This window comes from Martes martes (assembly GCF_963455335.1).
Source record: "Martes martes genome assembly, chromosome: 2".
In the NCBI taxonomy this organism is placed as follows: domain Eukaryota; kingdom Metazoa; phylum Chordata; class Mammalia; order Carnivora; family Mustelidae; genus Martes; species Martes martes.
In genome coordinates, this window is record NC_137889.1 from 199,255,535 (window position 1) to 199,278,867 (window position 23,333).

The window sequence follows — 23,333 nt, forward strand, 5'->3', positions numbered from 1 at the left end:
TAAACCATTTCATTTTACTCCATTCTTGTTCTTTTATGTTTATAAAGGTAATACCTGTTTTTCAAAATTCAAACATGAAAAATAATGTTAAAAATGAGCATTTTCAGCAATTTACAAAAAGACAATGTGCTACAGTCTTAATTGTTTCTATATATATTCACATTGTTTATTAATGGTATCATTATAAGCCAAAATGAACTAATACTAAACATACTGCTTAAAGTTTTTGTTGTTGTTATTTGTTTGTTTGTTTTTACTGAATGTGTCTTGGACTTCTTTTCATATAAGTAAAAATGGATCTGCTTCATTCATTTGATCAACCTCATAGTCTGTGTGTACTATATGTTAATTAACTGTTCTCTGATTGGTGGATGAACTTTTTTTTTTTATGAACTTTTATATTCTCCCCACACACACTTTTTTTTTTTTCCCCAATAAATAGCAGAAATTTATTGCTCACAGTTCTGGAGGCTGGAAGTCTGAGATCAGGGTGCCAGGTCTCAGACTTCTTATTATATTCTTATGTGATGAAAGCTGGATTTCCTTTTTAGCTATTAAAAGTACCACTATGAAGAACATCCTAGTATAAAACATTGCGTAATTGTGGGGGTGTTTTTAAATGGTAAATTCCTAGAAGTAGGAATGCCTGGCTAAAAAAAGGGTATGAACATCTTAAGTTGTAGTAGTTTTTGTCATATTGCCACTTTTTTAGGTTACTTTTCCTATGATAGAATATTAGCAAGTTAATCTATATCTTTACCTTTCATGGATAATTGTTCTATTTTTTTTTTCAAAGATTTTTTTGTTCTTTTTTTTTAAGATTTTATTTATTTATTTGACAGACAGAGATCACAAGTAGGCAGAGAGGCAGGCAGAGAGAAAGAGGGGGAAGCAGACTCCATGCTGAGCAGAGGGTCCAACGCAGGGCTCAATCCCAGGACCCGGAGATCATGACCTGAGCCAAAGGCAGAGGCTCAACCCACTGAGCCACCCAGGCGCCCAAGATTTTATTTTTTTATTTAGAGAGAGAGAGTGTGCTAGTGGGGGGCAGGCAGAGGAAGAGAGAGAATCTCAAGCAGATTCCACAGTGAGTGCAGGGCCGACGCAAGGATCCATGGGGCTCGACCTCACAACCTGAGATCACAACCTGAGCGGAAATCAAGACTTGGGCACTTAACCAACTGAGCCACCCAGGCGACCTAGTTGTTCTGTTTAAAAAATCATTTTATTGGGGCACCTGGCTAGCTCAGTCTCTAGAGCATGTGACTTTTCATCTCAGGTTGTGAGTTCAAGTTCCACACTGGTTGTAGAGATTGCTTCAAAATCAAATCTTAAAAAAGAAATAAAAATCATTTTTTTTAAAGTATATAGGAAAATATGCATGTCAAATATGTCTGAAAACCTCACAACCTGAACACACCTATGTAACCAGCACCCAGATCAAGGAACAGAACATTACCAGGACCTAAAGTCACCTTTGTGCTCCTATTCAGTCTCTGCCCGTCTCCATGAGTAACCACTATTCTGACTTCTATTAGCACAGATTAGCTTTGCCTTTTTAAAAAATTTTATAAAAATGAAATCATACAGTATTTATATTTGGTACTATTATTTAATTTTAATCTTAGTGAGTCATAGGTAAAAATAACCTCATTGTTATTTTAACTTGTATTTATCTTAACTAAGATTATCTTTGTGTATATTTCAGAGCTTTTTAAAAAAATCAACGAGGCTCAAATATTAGCATATATAGAGCACAGAAAGGACTGAGAATAAAAACAAAAGCAAACCCCCAAACTCCAGGATTACCATCATCTTGGGCCAGTATTTCTTTTTTTTTTTTTTAATTTTCAGCGTAACAGTATTCATTGTTTTTGCTCCACACCCAGTGCTCCATGCATTATGTGCCCTCCCTAATACCCACCACCTGGTTCCCCCAACCTCTCACCCCCTGCCCCTTCAAAACCCTCAGGTTGTTTTTCAGAGTCCATAGTCTCTCATGGTTCACCTCCCCCTCCAATTTCCCTCAGCTCCCTTCTCCTCTCCATCTCCCCGTGTCCTCCATGTTATTTGTTATGCTCCACAAATAAGTGAAACCATATGATACTTGACTCTCTCTGCTTGACTTATTTCACTCAGCATAATCTCTTCCAGTTCCGTCCATGTTGCTACAAAAGTTGGGTATTCATCCTTTCTGATGGAGGCATAATACTCCATAGTGTATATGGACCACATCTTCCTTATCCATTCGTCCATTGAAGGGCATCTTGGTTCTTTCCACAGTTTGGCGACCGTGGCCATTGCTGCTATAAACATTGGGGTACAGATGGCCCTTCTTTTCACTACATCTGTATCTTTGGGGTAAATACTCAGTAGTGCAATTGCAGGGTCATAGGAAAGCTCTATTTTTAATTTCTTGAGGAATCTCCTCACTGTTCTCCAAAGTGGCTGCACCAACTTGCATTCCCACCAACAGTGTAAGAGGGTTCCCCTTTCTCCACATCCTCTCCAACACACGTTGTTTCCTGTCTTGCTAATTTTGGCCATTCTAACTGGTGTAAGGTGGTATCTCAATGTGGTTTTAATTTGAATCTCCCTGATGGCTAGTATTTCTAAAGCTAAGTTTCTCCATCAGCATCAAGTAGATTTCAAGTGTCCAGATTCAACAAATATTGAAGAGTTTCTCGGCATGGAAGATCCTATTTTGATACAGATCGTTGTATACACTAACAGAGATGAGACTGAGGCTGAGGCTGACCAAGCTCTGCATGGTCCTGGGACTCAGTGTTCCTTAGAGATGAGAATCCCACATCTAGAACCAGTGCTTGAGGTTTGGGGCTAGGAAAAAGCAGAAAATGCCTATATACGATTTCCTATTCATACTGTCAGTTATAAACTACCTAGAAAAAAACTAATGAAAGTTGTATAAGACCCAAGCAAAGGAAATTACAGTCATACTTAGGAAAACTATTTTTGGCCTAAGATATTGCTTAAACGGAGAGTAACACGCTGCATGTTTTCAAGAGATAATTATGTAGTTTTTCTAATGGTAAAAAAAAAAAACTGTGGTAGAAAAAAAAATCAACCTGTTGTTTAATAAAGAGAAAGTTGTGTTGTTTGCACTTAGGAATGTCAGTGTAATTATTATGAAAGCAAATGCAGTTTAAGGTAGGAATAATTTCTAAATGTGAGCAGTTAGATGAATAAAATAAAAAAGCGAGGCTAGGCTTGGTTATCATACTATATCTGCTGTATGAAGAAATGCAAATCAGCATAGTAAAGACTTAGAAATCCTGCAGTGCAGAAACCTATTTAATTTTGTATGACCTTGTGTTTCCTGCTGCTTCTATGATCATTAGAAATCTATTAATATCTTCTGGGACACTAGAAGTCTGCAGAACATAATTTGGCACACACTATGTGTATTTAAACACCACTAATTCAGATACATAGGGTGCAGAAGTGTGAGTGATAGGCCAAAGTATTATTTTTAGACTCTTAGTAAGAAACTGTCATTAAAGAGTGAGTAATAACTTAAAATAGTAACTGTTGAGCTTTAAAGGACCTGAGTATCATGGTTTTAAAAACTATTCTTTATCAGATGTTTTCAAATATTTTCATCCAGGGCGCCTGTGTCACTCAGTCAGTTAAACGTCTTCCTTTGGCTGAGGTCATGATCCCAGAGTCCTTGGATTGAGTCCCCACATCTGGCTCCCTGCTCAGCGGGAAGCCTGCTTCTCCCTTTGCTCCCCGCCTCCCTCTGCCAGACCCCCTGTGTGCTCTTGCTTTCCCTCTCTCTCAAATAAATAAATAAAAGCTTTAAAAGACAAACCAATATATTCATCCAGTCTATGGCCTATCTTTTCACTCTTTTTAAAATCTTAAGACATGCCGTTAATTCTTACGTCTGTTACAAATTTTTTTTTTTAATTTATATTTTTTTGAGCAAGATGGGGGGGTGGCCACAGGATGTGGAGGTGGGAGGGCAGAGAGATATAATCTTTTTTTTTTTTTTTTAAGATTTTATTTATTCAGGGGTACTTGGGTGGCTCAGTTGGTTAAGCATCTGCCTACGGCTCGGTACATGATCCTAGGCTTGGTTCATGATCCTAGGGTCCTGGGATGGAGCCCCGCATCAGGCTTCTCTCTCTCCCTCTATCTGCCTCTCTCCCTGTTTGTGTTCATGCTCTCTTTCTCTCTCAAATAAATAAATAAATAAAATCTTTAAAAAAGAAAGGTTTTATTTATTAAAAAATTTTATTTATTTATTTGAGAAAGAGAGAGCACAAGCAGGGAGAGCGGCAGGCAGAGGGAGAAGCATGCTCCGTGCTGAGCAAGGAGCCCCACTCAGGACTCAGTCCTCAATCCCGAGATCACGACTGGATCCGAAAACAGATGCTTAACCAACTGAGCCACCCAGGCATCCTGAGAGAGAATCTTAAATGGGCTCCATGCTCAGCATGGAGTCAGATGCAGGGGTCCATCTCATGACGTGAGATCATGACCTGAAATGATATCAGGAGTTGGAGGCTTGGGCGCCTGAGTGGCTCAGTGGGTTAAGCCTCTGCCTTCGGCTTAGGTCATGATCTCAGAGTCCTGAGATCGAGCCCTGCACTGGGCTCTCGGCTTGGCAGGGAGCCTTCTTCCCCCTCTCTCTGCCTGCCTCTGTGCCTACTTGTAATCTCTCTCTCTGTCAGATAAATAAATAAAATCTTAAAAAAAAAAAAAAAAAAGAGTTGGAGGCTTAATCAACTGAGCCACCTAGGCGCCCTCCACATTTTTTCTAAAGCAATTTTACGTATACAGTTTGGTACTTTTGCTTCAGTGGGTTCATAATTTACATCTAGTTTTATAACTTGCTTTTCTTTTTTTCCCACTGTTTATTATATAGTATTTTCATATCAGTACAGTTAATTGTTTTGAGTAGTTGCATAGTGTTCTACCAAAGAATATATGACAGTTTACTTAGTTCTTCTTCTTCTTTTTTTTTTTTTTAAAGATTTTATTTATTTATTTGACAGGCAGAGATCACAAGTAGGCAGAGAGGCAGGCAGAGAGCAAGGAGGAAGCAGGCTCCCAACTGAGCAGAGAGCCCGATGCGGGGCTCGATCCCAGGGCCCTGAGATCACGACCTGAGCCAAAGGCAGAGACTTTAACCCACTGAGCCACCCAGGTGCCCCAGTTTTTCTTCTTTTGACAAACAGTTGTTTCCAGTTTTTTTCTATTATAAATAATGCCCAAAGGTTTATTTTAAAATTCAGCTTGAACTTTAATTCCTGAAAATTTATTAAAAGCTTTTCTAATAGAAACATTTAATCTTTATAAATCTTGAGGCACACTTAAAATTTCTGACATATCAGTTCTGGCTTTTCTTATTCAAATACTTAGTGGAAACATTAGGGTGAAGTTTTAATGTAAACAAGTATTTAAAAAAATTTTTTTCAGGGGTGCCTGGATGGCTTAGTCATTAAGCATCTGCCTTCAGTTCAGGTCATGATCTCAGGGTCCTAGGTTCGAGCCCCACATGGGGTTCCCTGCTCAGTGGGAAGCCTGCTTCTCCCTCTCCCAATCTCCTTGCTTGTGTTCCCTCTCTTGCTGTCTCTATCTCTGTCAAATAAATAAAATCTTTTTTAAAAATTTCTTTTTAAATAACTTCACATCTTCTACCATAACCCTGCTCCCCTCTTGGCTCAAACAGTTGTAAACAGCATGTTTAGAACGCTCTGATTCTGCTAATGATTTCTCTTAATTCCTCAATTATTTGACTTACTTTTCTTCCACCACTTCTCATTGTCAAAAGTGTGAAAAATCTTGTTTCTCAACAATAAGCTTATAAAACCACCTGAATAGTTATTTAGATTTGTGAAAGACCATTTCCATGACATCCCATTTGTTGATTTTTTTTTTTTTTTCAAAATTAGATGGTATAAATTTAGGGGAGAACTTCATGTTTCTGTTTTGTTTTGTTTTTCTGTTAATGCTGTTTCATTTTCCCATGACAGATTCAAAAGCTTTGTGACAGAGTGGCTTCATCTACTTTACTAGATGATCGAAGAAATGCTGTGCGTGCTCTCAAATCATTATCTAAGGTCAGTAATGCTGTATCACTTACTAAGTTTACTAAGTTGGACATTAGTTACTTTAATAGCATTTTTCTTTTATGCAGAAATACCGCTTGGAAGTGGGTATACAAGCTATGGAACATCTTATTCATGTATTACAAACAGATCGGTAAGTCTCTTTTTAATGATTTTTCTCCCTAATTTTTCTTGCAATTTTAATTAATTTGTTTTAGAGTCACTATTCTAGAAATGATTAACTTATTAAGATTATTAAGTTTTTGGCTCAGTGGGTTAAAGCCTCTGCCTTCAGCTCAGGTCATGATCCCAGGGTCCTGGGATCGAGTCCCACATCGGGCTCTCTGCTCAGCAGTGAGCCTGCTTCCCTTCCCCTCTCTCTGCCTGCCTCTCTGCCTACCTGTGATCTCTATCTGTCAAATTAAATAAAATTAAAAAAAAAAGATTATTAAGTTTTTATTGTCAGTTGTCATTTCAATAAATATTGGACACAAGGTGCAAACCACTATAATAAGCATTAAGACAGGCATAATCTCAGTCTTTCAAATCTTCCCATTATATAAAAATGAAATGAAATGACTTCTTATTAAAAGGTGAAGATTTGGGGTTTGATTTGGGCAATTGGATGTTTTGATATTCACTTAGATGTAATATGCTATTCTATAGTATAATATACATATTATTGTATATCAGTTACCCAGACTTGCTTTTTCGGAGAAATAAACTGGACTCAGTGTTAGATCTGAGCACATTCTAAAAGGTCACTCAACCTATTTTTATCTCTTTCAGTTTCCCTTTTAAGAGATTTTATCTGCATCTTTTTTTTTTTTTAAGATGTATTTATTTTACAGAGAGAGTGAGTGCTCATGGGGGAGGGAAGGGCAGAGGGAGAAGGAGAGTGATTCTTTTATTTTTTTTAAGATTTTATTTATTTGACAGAGAGAGAGATCAGAAGTAGGCAGAGAGGCAGGCAGAGAGAGAGGGGGAAGCAGGCTCCCTGCTGAGCAGAGAGCCCGATGTGGGGCTCGATCCCAGGATCCCGAGACCACCACCTGAGTGAAAACCAAGAGTCAGGCACTTAACCGACTGTGCCACCCAAACACCCTGCACCTTTGGTTTTATTTTTTATTTTTTATTTTTTAAAGATTTTATTTCTTTATTTGACAGACAGAGATCACAAGTAGGCAGAGAGGCAGGCAGAGAGAGAGGAAGGGAAGCAGGCTCCCTGCTGAGCAGAGAGCCCAACACGGGGCTCGATCCCAGGACCCTGGGATCATGACCTGAGCCGAAGGTAGAGGCTTCAACCCACTGAGCCACCCAGGCGCCCCGCACCTTTGGTTTTAATTAACAACTGTGCGTGGATAACTTTCAAAAATCTTACCTCTAAGTGAATGTATATTACAACCTTTAACTGCTTAGTGGACACTTCTACCATATCAAGATCTCTCGCTGATATCTCCGATTCAGAATGTTCAAGAGTTAATTTCTGTCTAGTTTTCTTGCTCCCAACTGCCTCCTCCCACCATCTCCTTCAGCTGCCTTTTGACCCAAGTCCAACCTAGTTGATAGTGCCTTTCCATTTAAGCAAGAAACTATAGGATTCTTGCTGAACTTGGCCCTCTCCTTAACCCATTATGCTTATCTAGACCAAAACCCAGCTGGAATTCATGAAGTTCTCCCAATTTCCTTTGTTAATCTTTAGTTCTGGCTCAGTATTAGTCATTGAAATGATTTTCAGAGCTGCTATATTAGTTATCTTTATTGTTATTATTATTATTACTTTTTGCTGTATAACAAGTTACCTCAGAACTTAGTGGCTCAAAATGGTCAGTATTTATTATTTCACACTTTCTGTGGATCAGAAATTCAGCAGTGACTTAGCTGGGTAGTTCTGGCTCAGGGTCTCTCTCGAAGTTGCAGTCAAGATTTTAGCCAGGACTGTAGTCATCTGAAGGTTCAGTTGGAAAGATCTGATTCCAAGATGGCTTGATTACTTTGCTGATGGCAGGAGGCTTCATTACCTCACCATGTTGTTCTCTCTATAAGGCTGCTTGAGCATCCTTATGATACGGTAACTGGCTTCTCCTAGAGCAAGCAATCCTAGAGACAAAGAGAAAGCCACAAGGCCTTTTAGGGCTTAGTCTCACAAGTCACATACCATCAAGTCTATCACATTCTGCTTGTTAGAAGCAAGCTTATAAATACAGCATATACCTAAGAGGAGGAGAATTTGGTTCCATCCCTTGAAGGAATCTGTATCAAAGAGTTTTTGAACATAGCTTAAAACCACGACTATCTCCTAACTGTATTCTTTGCCTCTGATCTTTTTGTCCCTCCAGTCTATGCATTGTAAGTCTGATGTATAAACCTTTTTTTATTTAATGAATTTCAGCAGCTCAGTGCAATGTGAAGTCTAAGTTTTTGTTTTTGTTTAAAGATTTTATTTATTTATTTGAAAGAGAGAACACAGCCGGGGGAGGGGGAGAGGGAGAAGCAGACTCCCCACTGAGCAGGGAGCCCAACTTGGGGCTTGATCCCAAGACCCTGGGATGGAACCCTGGGGTCATGATGTGAGCCCAAGACAGATGCCCAACCAACTCAGCCACCCAGGCACCCCTGAAGTCCCAAGTTCTTAAACAAAGCGATGCATATAAGCTTTTTAAAGGTCTTGGTATTGCCTGTCTAACCTCAGAGCCTGTGTTTTAGTTATATTTCAGCAATGCCCAATTGCTTGTTCACACGAGTTAGGACCTTTCCTCCTCTCAGACAGTACACCCCACATTGGCTACCTCTTCAAAGCCAACTAATGCTAATGCATTTCAATAAATGCATTGGATTTGTTAAGATTATCTGTTTAATGACATCTGCCTACCACAGGCAGAATAATAGCCCCCCAAGGATGTTTACATCCTTATTACCACAACCTATGAATGCTACCCTGGAGGTACCCTGGAGGACAAAAGGGACTTTGCAGGTGTGATTAAGGACTTTGAGATGGAGAGATTATCCTGCGTTATCCTGGTGGGCCCAGTGTAATCCTGAGGTTTCTTAAAAGTGGAACAGGAATGCACAAGAGGAGGTCAGAATGAGGTGATACGGAAGATCTGCACCTGTCGTCGCTGGTTTTGAAGACGGAGGAAGGGGGTCTCTAGAGACCTGCCGAAGGCACAGAGGCGGATTTTCCCCTCGAGCCTGTAGACAGGAAGGCGGCCCTGCCGAAACCTTGATTTTGGTGCAGGAGACCCATTTTGGATTCTGACATCTAGAACTTTAAGATAGTATATTTGTATTGTTTAAGCCACTGAGTTTGTGGTAATTTGTTATAGCATCAGTTGAAAACGATTACAGTAAACTAAAGTTAGTTTTGTGCTTTAAATAATAGTCCAGGTTAGAGAAAATGGATCCTAGATCAAAAAAACTTTAGTGTGATGATTATACGTACATATAATCTATAATTTTTCTTTTTTACTCCATGTATACCTTTCCTCACTGAGTCTTTCAAAGTTACTAATGAAATCACTAACATCTCAGTATGGAAAATAGAATGCTGCCTGTTATATAAAGTGAACATTATTGTCATTTTAAGTGCATAGCTGAAAATGGATGTGTAGATCTTAGGTATTCTCTCTTTCTCTCTCTCTCTCTCTCTCTCTCTCTCTCTTTTTTTTTTAAGAGTTTACTTATTTATTTGAGAGAGGGAGAAGCAGGTTCTCCGTTGAGCAGAGAGCCCGATGAGGGACTTGATCCCAGGACCCTGGGATCATGACCTGAGCCAAAGGCAGACACTTAACCAACTGAGCCACCAGGCGCCCCAATAGACAGATTTTGAAAGCATGATGGATGATGATGGCGTTTAGAATGGAAAGCAAGAGCGAGACACAGGACACAAAGATTCAGTGAATATGAAGAAGTGATTAGGAGTGGTAAATGAAATAAGATGATAGGCAAAGTGGATCACAACCAGATGTAAATCTCAAGGGAGGGTGCCCGGGTGGCTCAGTTGGTTAAGCGACTGCCTTCTGCTCAGGTCAACTCCCTCATTGGGCTCCCAGCTTCACAGGGAGTCTGCTTCTCCCTCTGACCTTCTCCCCTCTCATGCTCGCTCTCTCTCTCAAATAAATAAGTAAAATCTTTAAAAAAATAAATCTCAAGTAAAGTAGGCTTTAAAAATTTTTATTTATAAAAATATTATTTATCATTTTGTTTTTGAGAAATTTTGAAGAGCATCTTTTTTTTTTTTTTTTTAAGATTTTTATTTGTTCACTTGAGAGAGACACAGCAAGAGAGGGAACACAAGCTGGGGGAGTGGGAGAGGGAGAAGCAGGCTTCCTGCCAGACGGGGCGCCCAGTGCAGGGTTTGACCCCAGGACTCTGGGATCATGACCTGAGCCAAAGGTGGATGCTTAGCGATTGAGCCACCCAGGCACCCCTGAGGAGCATCTTTTAAGAGAGTATTAAGGAACTGGGAATAGAAAGAAATTTCCTCAAAATAATAAAGAGAATCTGTGAAAATCCCAGAACATCAGATGCAATGGTGAAAAACTGAGCGCTTTCCACATAAGATCAGGAACAAGATCATGATGTTCCCTTTAACCACCTCTGTCCAACACTGAAATGGAAGCTCTAGTTAAAGCAATTGGGCAAGGAAAGGAAATAAAAGGTATACTGATTGGAGAGGAAGAAGTAAAATTATACATATTCATAGACGATACGATCTTGTGTATAGAAATTCCTTAGGAATCCACTAAAAAGCTATCAGAACTAATAAATACAGCAAAGTTGAAGGATATAAGCTCAATATAAAAAATTATATTTCTGGGGTGCCTGGGTGGCTCAGTTGGTTAAGCAACTGCCTTCGGCTCAGGTCATGATCCCAGACTCCCGTGATTGAGTCCCACATCGGGCTCCCAGCTCCTTGGGGAGTCTGCTGCTCCCTCTGACCCTCTCTCCTCTCATGCTCTCTCTCACTCTCTTTCTCTCTCTCTCAAATAAATAAAAAATTTTTAAAAATTAAATTTAAAAACTTTAAAAATTATATTTATATATAAATATTAATTTATAATATTAAATATAAATATATAAATATGTAAATATAAAATATATAAATATAAATTTATATATAAATATAAACTTATAATATTAAAATACATAAATATAAATTTATAATATTAAATATATAAATATAAATTATTATATACTAGCAATGAACAGTCAGTAAACAGAATTAAGAAAACAATTCCATTTAAGTAACATAAAAAAGATGAAAATACTTTGGAATAAATTTTACGAAAAAAGCATATGAAGTGTATACTGGAAACCACAACACATTATTGAAAGAAATGACCTGAGAGTCAAATAAATGAAAGTACATTCTGTGTCCTTCGTGGACAGAAAGAAGGAATATACTTTTAAGACGGTAATGCACCCCAACTTGATTTACAGATTCACGTAATCACTATAGAAATCCTAGTTGCCACTTCTGCAGAAATTAACAAGCTGATCATAAAATTTGTATGGGAATGTACAGGATCCAGAGTAGATCCCAACTACCTTGAAAAAGAACAAAGTTGAAGGGTTCATATTTCCTGATTTTAATACTTGCCACAAAATGATAATAAACAAGACTTTGTGGCTGTGGCATTAAGGATAGACATATAGGTCAACAAAATTAAAAAGCTAGAGATAAAGCCCAGCATTCATTTAAACTGATTTTTGGTAAGGTGTTAAAGACCACAATGGAGAAAGAACAATTTCTTCATCAAATGGTGCGGGGACAACTAAATATTCATTTCACACCATACACAAAAATTAGCTCAAAAGGGATCAAAGACCTAAATGTAAGAGCTAAAGCTAAAACCCTTAGAAGAACCGCAGGCGTAAATCGTCAAAACCTTGGCTTAGGCAATGGTTACTTACATATGACACTAAAAGCTTAAGCAAGAAAAGACAAAACAGATAAACTGGACTTTGTTAAAATTAAGAACTTTGATGCTTCAGAGGACCCTATCAAGAAAGTAAAAAGACAACCCAAAGGATGGGAGAAAGTATATGCAAATCATATGTCTGATAAGGGACTAACATCCAGAATACATACACAATTCAACAATAAAAAGATAAGTAACCCAAATAGAAACAGGCAGATGGGGCGTCTGGGTGTCTGAGCGTCTGCCTTCGGCTCGGGTCATGATCCTGGGGTCCTGGGTTTGGGCCCTGCGTCAGGCTCCCTGCTTGCTCTCTCTAGCTGTCTCTCTCTCTCTGTCTCTCTCTCTCTCTGTCTCTCTCTAGCTGTCTCTCTCTCTCTCTCTCTCTCTCTCTCATTCTCAAATAAATAAATAAATGAAATCTTGGGGGGGAAAAACAGGCAAAGCCTTTGAATAAAAATTTCTCCAAAAAAAGTATATACATTGTCAATAAACACATTAAAAGATGCTCGGGGCGCCTGGGTGGCTCAGTGGGTTAAGCCTCTGCCTTCGGCTCAGGTCATGATCCCAGGGTCCTGGGATCGAGCCCCGCATCGGGCTCTCTGCTCAGCGGGGAGCCTGCTTCCCCCTCTATCTCTGCCTGCCTCTCTGCCTACTTGTGATCTCTGTCTGTCAAATAAATAAAATCCTTAAAAAAAAAAACACATTAAAAGATGCTCAAAATAGTCATTAAGGAAACACTAATCAAAACCAAAATGAGATACAGCTTGAACTCATTAGGATGGCTCTGAAGGGGGGAGCAGAGAAGGATGATAACAAATGTTGCTGAGGAGAAACTGGACCTTCAGACACGGCTGGTGGGAATAGAAAAGGGTGCAGCTTCTGTGGAAGTGTGGCAGTTCCTCAGAAAGTCAAACATGGGGTTGCCACCTGGCCCGACACAAAAGCTAGTACATGAAAATTCATAGCAGCCTTGTTCATAATAGCCACAATAGCCATTGGAATCTCCTAGGATTCTCTCTCTGCCTCTCCCTCTGCCCCTTCCCACCCTCCCAGCTGCTCATGCCCCCCTCTCTCTCTAAGGAATAAAATAAAATAAAATGGGGGTGACAATAACACCTGTCTCGTTGGATTGTTCTGAGGCTTCAACGGTTTGATTAGAACAAGTTGGGCTTGTGCTGGGCGTAGAGCCTCTTAAAATTCTCTGTCTTGTCTGTCTCCATCCATCCCTCCCCCCCTAAAAAAAAACACCCCAAAAATCTATAGACACAGAAAGTGGGTTAGTGTTTGCCAGGCACTGTGGGGAGGAGGATAGGAATGATGGCTAATGGATACAGGATTTCTACGCTGTGATGAAATGTTCTGAGTTGTGGGGCACCAGGCTGGCTCAGTCAGTGGAGCATGCAGCTCTTGATCTCAGGGTTATGAGTTCAAGCCCCATACTGGGCGTAGAGATTTCTTACAAATAAAAGCTTTAGGGGTGCCTCGGTGGCGGAGTGAGTTAAGTGTCTGCCTTCAGCTCAGGTTGTGATCCCGGGGGTCCTGGGGTCAGGTCCCGCATCGGGCTGCCTGCTCAGCGGGGAGCCTGCTTCTCCCTCTGCCTGCAGCTCTCCCTGCTTATGCTCTCTCTCTCCTTCTCTCTGACAAATAAATAAGTAAAATCTTCAAAAAAAATTAAAAGCCTTAGAAAAAGACAAAAAGAAAATGTTCTGGATTTAGGTAGTGGTGATGGTTGCACAGCTCTGTGGATATACTAAACCCACGGAGGTGAACACTTTAAAAGAGTGAACTTTATGGCATACAAATTATCTCAGTTTTTAAAATTACTATCTAGGTGTCATGGTTTGGAAACAGTGAGAAATTAGACAACTTTTGGGCTCTGAGTGTAGGACTTAGGAAAATGAGCAATCTCTCTTTGATGTGACGATAAAAGAAGCAGATGGAGGGTTTCAAGCCTTGTCAAGAAAGGGAACAGAGTTTTCTGGGATGCAGCCAAGGATGAAGGGGATTCAGTGGATGCATTCCGAGAGTGTTAGTTGCGAAGGCCCGGAGAAGAAGCGTAAAACAGTAATGAAGAGGGGCGCCTGGCCGGCTCAGTCGGTAGAGCGTACGTCTCTTGGTCTCCGGGGTCATGAGTTCAAGCCCAAGGTTGGGTATAGAGTTTACTTAAAACAGCAACAACAACAAAGCAAACAAACAAAAAAACATTAATGAAGAGGAGCTGTGGAAGGAGACGGCTGCAGAACACAGACCTTTCTTCGAGTTCCATGAGGTTAAAAAAATCACTTCGAACACTTGAAAAACAGAAAGCGGTAAATAAGTATTAGAGGCAAACGGAAAGGGAATTTAATTTAGCACAAGAAAAGGAATGAAACGCAAGAAGGCTCGTAGAAGCTTAGCTTTGTTGTCTTAAGAGGCACAATAAAACACCAAAGCAGCCCCTATGTGGTACAGTTAGGATTTCACACATTCACTGGCCCCTGGTACACCCTACTGCCAAGCATGGTGCTTGGCACATCGTAAATGTGTGGCAAATGTTTTTAAAAATCCGTTTCTTAACCTTTATCTCAGGAATATCTAGGGATGCCTTCGGCTCAGGTCATGATCTCAGGATCCTGGGATCAAGTCCCACATCGGGCTCTCTGCTCAGCAGGGAACCTGCTTCCTGGGCGCCGCCCCCCCCACCGCCCCCTGCCTGCCTCTCTGCCTACTTGTGATTTCTCTCTCTGTGTGTCAAATAAATAAAATCTAAAAAAAAAAAAAAAAAGTATATAAACATAAACACATACCCATAAAATTACCTGGGTTATACTAACTCTGCTGGTTTTAAAGTTGAATTTATTTTACAAATTTATTTATAAGTTGTTTTTAAAATATATATGTATATAGTCACACACAGGAATATATATGTATTTTTTGCTAAATGGGGTCATTCTGTACATTAATTTTTATATTTAATTTTTCTACTGGCATTATATCAAGGGTGTTTTTATTACTATGTCATTAAACATTCTTTAAAAATACTGTTTTTCATTGCTACTATACTTTTTAAAATATTACACGTTTAGGTTGCTTCTGATTTTCCACTATTATAAATAACCTTTATATGTTCTTTAAGCTTGCACTCTGATATTTTCTTAGCATAGATTTTAATGTTTTATACAGTCTTGCTAAATAACAACTGTCTAAAAATGGTCGTAACCGTCTACACTCTAGCACCATGTAAGTGTAATAATTTCTTTTTTCCAGTTCGGATTCTGAAATAATAGGTTATGCTTTGGACACACTGTACAATATAATATCTAATGATGAAGAAGAAGAAGTAGGTAAGTTTCTTTTATTATGTCTTCTTTTTTCTTTCATTGTGTTTCTCTACATAAAATAGCATATGCTATTGTGCCAATTTTGCTGGTTTTAAAGTTGGATTTATTTTATAAATTTATTTATAAGGGTATTTTTCTTTTTTAACCAATAAGGAAAGACATAGGCTTAGTTCCAGAAAACTGTTATTTGGAGGTGGAATTAGAGTCTTCTTTTTTATAAAATTCCCTTTCTTTCTTTCTTTCTTTCTTTGAGTTGGAACTTAACAGAGCACCTAGGTGGCTCAGTCAGTTAAGCATCCAACTCTTGATCTCAGCTGAGGTCTTGATCTCAGGGTCATGAGTTCAAGCCCTGCATGAGGCTCCATGCTGGGTGTCAAGCCTACTTAAAAAAAAAAAAAGACACCTAATTGACTGAACCACCCAGGTTTTTATAAAACCACCCAGGTACTCCTTTTTTGGATTTTATTTATTTATTTATTTGAGTGGGAGAGCGACAGAGGGAGCATGAGCAGGCAGAGAGGCAGAGGGAGTGGGAGAAGCAGACTCCCCGCTGAGCAGGGAACCCTAAAGTGGGGCTCGATCCCAGGATCTTGGGATCATGACCTGAACTAAAGGCAGAAGCTTAACCGAATGAGCCACCCAGGTGCCTCTATAAAATATTTTGTTCTCTTTTTGTATTTAATTTTAGTTAGGCAGTATGAATATTAGTAATTTCATATTAAATAAATAGTTTTTGGCTATTAAAAAACAAACTTTTATTTGTATGTTATTATCTGGTGAGCAATATGAAATTAGAGGGGGTTTTCTTAAACTTTTAACTTAGGACTTTTTTTTTTTCTTTTAATATTTTATTTGACAGAGATCACAACTAGGCAGAGAGGCAGGCAGAGAGAGAGGAAGGGAAGCAGGCTCCCCTGCTGAGCAGAGAGCCCAATGCGGGGCTCCCCAGGACCCTGGGATCATGACCTAAACCGAAGGCAGAGGCTTTAACCCACTGAGCCACCCAGATGCCCCTAACATAGGACTTTTGTTAATTTATAAAGAGCAACAACTTATTAAATTTAAGAAGTTTTTTTACATTAGTCTGATGTGAAATGGTACAAGTAAGTTCAAAATTCAAAACTCACACACTTTGGTGTAAGTTTTCCTATTTTTGTTTCCCATTACTTGCATATTTAAAATAAGGTGGTTTGTTCTCTTTATTGTCAGTATATGAAATACTTAACTAGAAATCTATATACGTTTCTTTCTGTATATTATAAAAATATACTCATTGAATAACATTTGACAATCCTGTTGAAGAATGCATTCTTCACACCAGATTGGCTTTTGAAGGACATAGTGGGTGTTTCATTATTCTAGACGGCCAGAAAAGGTGGGCGTATTTGTGCATTTTAGAAGTTTAATTTAGATTATAAGATCTTTCAAAATTCTAAGTAGACAAATTATAAGGAAATATAGATAATTATAAGTTTGTGTATACTTTATTATGATAAAAATATATATAGCGGAAATATATATAGGTCCTAACTTCACAGAATACTAGTAATAGGAACATTTGAAACTGGGTCGTGTCGAATGGTCACAATTTCTTGGACTTAAATACGTTTATCTTAAATTTTTCTTTCTCCGTGATAGCTAATTACTTAACTTTATTTCTCAGAGGTCAGAAATTTTTTTTTTTTTAAGGTTTCATTTATTTATGTGAGCGACAGAGCAAGCACAAGTGGGGAGGAGGGTCACAGAGAGAGGGAGAAGCAGACTTCCTGCTGAGCAGGGAGCCCGACATGGGGCTCGATCCCCAGGATCCCGGCATCATGACCTGAGCGGAAGGCAGACGCTAAACTGACTGAGTCCCCCGCGCACCCTGAAAAAAATCTTTAGTAAACATGATTTGGTACCCATGGAATAAGATGCTGTCACTCACTGAACAACACTTAAATACAATGCACACAAGAATGCATTCTGAAGAAAAAGACATTTATCTTCTAGTTATTTCTCAGATGAGAAAACCAGGTGCAACACACTTGTTAGAACACATTACAATAAAAGATATTTTCTTTCTCTTTTTTTTGTTTAATATTAGAAATTTAGCTCTTTTTCTTTTCTGTTTTAAAGAATCGTTTAGCAGCAATATTTTTAGTTATGTGGTTTTTCTTCATTATAATTTTATAATATAATCATAGTTAGAGTCCAATTTTTTGTTTGTCTCTATGTGTTTGGGCTCTTTATTTTTAATTCAGCATCCAAAAAAGATTCTTTGGATAAAACAAAATAAACAGTTCTTGGGGAAACTAGTAGGATCACTTTTTCCAGGGAAGATTAAAATAGGAACTTAAACTTTGTTCTGAAAATTTATTTATTCCGAAGGACCAATTTAAAAAAAATCTAGATATTGAGAAATATGCCCTTCATTTCTATTATTAATACTTTTTGTCTATTGCTTCATCAAAAGGTAATTCTTAGCTGATATTATGAACTCCATTTCAGAGTTTTTTACCTTGGGGATATTTACAATCCATTAATTTAATGATAAATCTCTCTCATAATCCTGAATATATGCTATATGCTTGCTGTCTCTCTTTTAAGCTATCTCAGATTTTGAATAAAATGAATGAGCCTTTTCTTCTAAGAGATTATATTGCTTATTTGACATTTTTAAGCTCTTATTTATTTTATTGTGAATACTACTACATAGAAACTATTTTCTTCATCACCTACTTTTTATTTATTTATTTTTGTCTACCTTTTCAGATGATGTTGAAGGTAAAAGATTGCATTTATGCATGATGCTTTTAGGCATAATTTCTGGTAATATAAAAGGACACTGTCAAGTAATGTTTCTTCTGGCTGGTAAAAAATGTAGAGCTTTGTTTCACTGTATAAGAATTCCCTGATTAAAGGGAAATATTTGATAATATTATATTGCTATTTATTTTTTCCATGGTTACTAAGTCTGTTCATTGTCCAGAACACAGAAAATATTCTAGTACATTTTTTAACAATGTTCAAGCTTTTTCTCTAGCAGGACAGTCTATACAAATTACTTTTTGTGTCCTTCTTGGAGAAAACTTTTGAGGCGGTTTATATAAGATATTTGAATATGTATACATCCGTATGTATACGTATACGTTTTACATGTATTCAGCAAGAACTGGAAGATATTCCAGTTTAGAGAATACTTAACATGTTGATATTGTCCCTTTAAAATAATGCAAGCACGATAATGTCTGGTTAATGACATTTCTTGTATTAATTCATAGAACTCACCAATATATTATCTTTCCTTTTTCTGGTGGTCTGTTTCAAGTTCCATTTATTTTTAACATTAATATTTCTTTTCCTCATAATTAAAGTAACCAACTTTATTTTGTTTTGCCGTTTTTCCTGAGATCCCCATAACTTTTTAAAAATGAGGAGGGGAATAGTCTTATCTAAAGTAGGTTTAAAATGGTGCATAACAAAATTAACTGTACTTAACAAGAAGCTAACTAACTCACTAAAATGGATAGCCTTACCTTTGTGATATTTGAACCCCTTGTTTGAAAGCAGAAAGTACCAAAGCATGATGCCTTTACTCTTGTGATAATAAGCTGGTTTCCTTGCTGGGTGATAGAGATTAGCCATCATTGTTTCTATTATTATTTCATCGTTTGTATAAAGCTTTAAAATTTACAGTGCTTTCATGTCCACTGTCTTATTTGAGCCTCATAGCATCTTGTGAGGTAGGTGGTATTTTTCTCTTTTTTAAATATGAGAAAAATTAATTAATTAATTAATGGTGAGAAAATAGAAGCCCAGAAATCATGTAACTTACATAATATCATCTAGTAAGTAGGATAACAGCATTCTTTTTAAAAATATTTATTTATTTATTTTAGAGAGAGAGAGAACATGAGCAGTAGGGGCAGAGGGAGAGAGACTCCCAAGCAGACTCTGTGCTGAGTGCAGAGCCTGACGCGGGGCTCGGTTTCACAACCCTGAGATCACAACCTGAGCTGAAACCAAGAGTTGGATGCTCAACTGATGGTGCCACCCAGGTGCCCCAATAGTATTTTTTAATATACTTTTTTCTAAGTATCCCATAGATTTTGTTTGTTTGTTTATTTGTTTGTTTTGGTTTTGTTTTGTTTTTTGGGTTTCAAGTTGTTATTTAAATTCTGGTTTGTTAAATTTCTGATGTAATAAATTGTAGCTGTTTTTCTGACAGATTATCTTCTGTAAATCTTGTAATTTACATAACTAGTTTATAGAGGATTTAAAGAAACATTAAAAAATACAGCTATCCTTGTTTAATTGAGCACAGTGCAAAAGATTACTTGATATTCGTTCACTGTGAATTAGGACAACTTTTACTAGAATATCTCTTTCTTTCTTTTTTTTTTTTTAAGATTTTTATTTATTTATTTGACAGACAGAGATCACAAGTAGGCAGAGAGGGAGGCAGGGAGAGAGGGGGAAGCAGGCTCCCTGCCAAGCAGAGAGCCCGATACAGGGCTTGATCCCAGGACCCTGGGATCACGACCTGAGCCGAAGGCAGAGGCTTTAACCCACTGAGCCACCCAGGCGCCCCTAGAATACCTCTTTCTATGGAGCAGTTTTGTCCTCTGTAATATGGGTTATGGCCTTGATATGGAGTGGAATTCCAAAGAGAAGGTCCAGAAATATTTTTTTGCTTTTTGTGGTTTTTCTTTGTGTTATTTTGGTTTTTTTTGAGAGAGAAAGAGAGCACGTGAGAATGCATGTGTGACTATAGGAGGAAGAGAAGAGAAGCAAAGGGGAAGAGAGAATTTTAAGCAGCCTCCAGGCCCAGCACGGAGCCCACCCTGGAGCCCAATGCCAGGCTCAATCTCGGAACTTTGAGATTGTAACCTGAGGCAAAATCAAGAGTCAGTCTTGACTGACTGAGCCACCCAGGTGCCTCCCAGAAATCTTTTTGATTATTGTTTATACCTCTAGAGAAATTAAAAATTTACAATTTCTAGAGATAGTGTAAATAAACATTTGAAGAATAAAAATATATATACATATTTTTTGAAAGCCAGTCATATAAATAGGCCTAAAATGTTTCCAGAGGTGTATATAATAAGGACTTTAAAAAAGCAATCTTTAATTTGATAAAACTGTCTTGGACTTATTTTCACTCTAGTAACAAAGGACCATTACGTTCTTACATTTTCGTTTATCTTATACTAAAGAGTCATTTACTTTTACAGGCTATGTAAGTGTAACATATAGTACATAATATAATCTATACAATGTAAAAAAAATAGACTTAGCTCTAGGAGTTTTAAAATAAGTATATTGGATAAGAGAGGATGGTTTACTTGTTTCATACCTCGGCTTACATTTAAATAAATGTAATTTCTCATGAGTTTAATTTTGGTTTATAGCTTTTAGATGTAGTTAGTATAGTAGTTGGCTTATGTAAACTACTATAAATAGCTTAATTTACTGCTATATCAAAATAGTTTTGTATGTTACTTTAATTGCTTAGCTAATTTTTTGCAGGGCTCTACAATAAAGTTCAGAAGTGCTGTGTTATGACTATAACTTAAAGGAAGTAGAGTTTATCTTACACTTTTTAAAAATCAGCAATATTAAAACAGAAGAAATCACAGATCCTTGGAACAGGATCATATTTTACTAGTTCGATTCAAAACATAGACCTTAATTATATACTGTTAAGCTACAGTATTTTATATAGCTTAACTACAGAACAAATCAGATGTATTAATTCTTATTCTTGCCAAGTTATTAGCTTGTGCTCAATGCAGACATTAAATTAAATATTTTCTTGGGTTAAACCTGCATGCCTTAAAGTGTGGCACAAAAGTCCCAGAGTCCTCTGTATTAAAAGAGCCCATAGTGAAATAAACATAACATTATATATTCCCCTCTGAAGCATCACAAAATATACATTAGTACATTAAGTGCTGAGAATTCTGCAGTAAAGAAACCTGTTCAACTTTGTTTAATCCACATACATTTGGACAAATGTGCTTGATTTCATCAGATACTTACTAACATGCCACACTGTCCTGCATTTTGACTGACCAAAGCTTAAACCCGTAGTTTAGTTATTTACGTTTATCCATATAAAAACTTTTCAGCATTTTAAAAAACATTTCATAGGAAGAATTCACTAAGTCTGTGTATTTTTTTTCCCTTTCTCTTTTAGATTAGTTTTAATAATATTCTCCTAAATGTCAATACTTTTATTTTGAGCTTTTCTCTAGAGGTCATGATCTTTTGCCCCAAGGGCATTGTCTGTCTTAGAAGCAAGATTGTTTGACCCACTTAATATTTAAAATAATTTAAATAAGTTGCTGGTATTACAAATTGGGAGCTTTCACATGAGATTTTGGATTTTAGATTTGTTTCTAAAAAACCTGAGGACTGATGACAGCTGGGCCTGCATTCACACTTGGCAGTCGGTTGCTGCTTCCCCTCGGCGGGGCATACACTCTCCAGCCTTCCTGTTGTCTCACACCCAGCCTGCTTCACTCATGTATTACTGCCTGGCCCCGATGGTTGAGTTTTTATTCTCCACCATATTCACACCACTCTAATAAAAACCAGATTCGTATTTCTCCTTCACAACAGCTTTCTTTTTTCTTTTTTTTTTAAGATTTTATTTTATCTATTTATTTGAGAGAGCACACATGCGTGTGAGAGAGTTTAAGTGGGGTGGAGGGGGGGATGGGGGTGGTGGGCAGAAGGGGAGGGAGAGGCAGAAAATTCCAAGGCCAAGGTGGGGCTCCATCTCACGACTCCAAGATCATGACCTGAGCCAAAATCAAGAGTTAGATACATAACCCACTGAGGCACCCAGGTGCCCCATTTATGTCAATAGTTCATTTTTTAAAAATTGTTGAGTGGTATTCTGTAGTTCATTGACCCCTTGGAGGGCATTTGGGGTTGTTTCTAGTTTTCTGCTGTTACATGTAAAGCTTTTGTAAACATTCATATACAGGTCTTTGTGTGGATCTATGTTTTCATTTCTCTTCAGTAAATACCTAGGAGCAGAGTGGCTAAGGGATATAATAGGCATGTGTTTATCTTTATAAGAAATTGCCAAACTTTTTTCGAAGTAGTTGTACCATTTTACATGCCCACTGGGATGTGTGTGAGAATATGTGAGAGTTCCAGGCCCTCTACATCCTCTCTAGTACCTGATGTGGTCAGTCTTTTAAAATGTTAGCCATTCCAGTAGGTGTGAGATAGTATCTCACATTAGTTTTAATTTGTAATTTTGTAATAAATAATAATATTGAACCACATTTCATGTGTTTTTGTGTTTTTTTTTTTGTTGTTGTTGTTCATCCATGTAACTTTCTTCTGGTGAAGTGTTTATTCAAATCTTCTGTTCATTTTTACTGTTCTTTTTTTTGTCTTATACTTGAGTTGTAAGAATTCCTTATATATTCTAAATATAAGTCCTTTGCAGTGTTTGTTTCACAAATATTTTCTTCTGGTCTGTGATTTTCCTAACATGGTATTTTGAAAAGCAAAAGTTTAAAATTTTAATCTACTTTATTAATTTTTTTCTTTTATAATTTAGACTGTTTCCTATTTATGAAATCTTTGCCAAACCTAAAATCACTAAGATTTTCTCCTATGTTTTCTTTTAAAAGTTTTGTAGTTCTAACTCCTGTGATTAAGGTCTGTGGTTTCTAGTTTACACTTAGGTCTGTGATCCATTTTGAACTAATAGGTCTGTTTCTGGACTTCGTATTTTATTGGTCTGTATGTCTGTCATTTTGCCAATCCAGTAGGATACTGTCTTGCTTACTGTAGCTTTATAATCTTGAAATTTTGAAATGTAAGTCCTCCAACTTTGTTGTTTTTCAAATTTCTCTTGGCTCTTTTAGGTTCTTTGCATTCCCTTATCAATCTTAGAATCAGTTTGTCAATTTCTAACAAAAAAGGCTGACTGAGATTTTGATTCAGATTCTGTTCAGCCTGTTGACTGATCTGGGGAAAACTGACATCTTAACACTGCGCCTTCT

The 23,333-nt window shown here is 37.5% G+C and overlaps 1 protein-coding gene across 1 annotated transcript in view; it reads left to right on the plus strand.

The window, feature by feature from the left end:
* Positions 1–23,333, plus strand: part of USO1 (USO1 vesicle transport factor) — a gene marked incomplete at its 3' end in the record, with an annotated part of 77,152 nt that overhangs the window by 20,585 nt on the left and 33,234 nt on the right. The window contains 3 exon segments of the mRNA XM_080796867.1: positions 6,003–6,089; positions 6,167–6,231; positions 15,248–15,324. Of these exon segments, the coding sequence (XP_080652993.1) occupies positions 6,003–6,089; positions 6,167–6,231; positions 15,248–15,324 (229 nt within the window).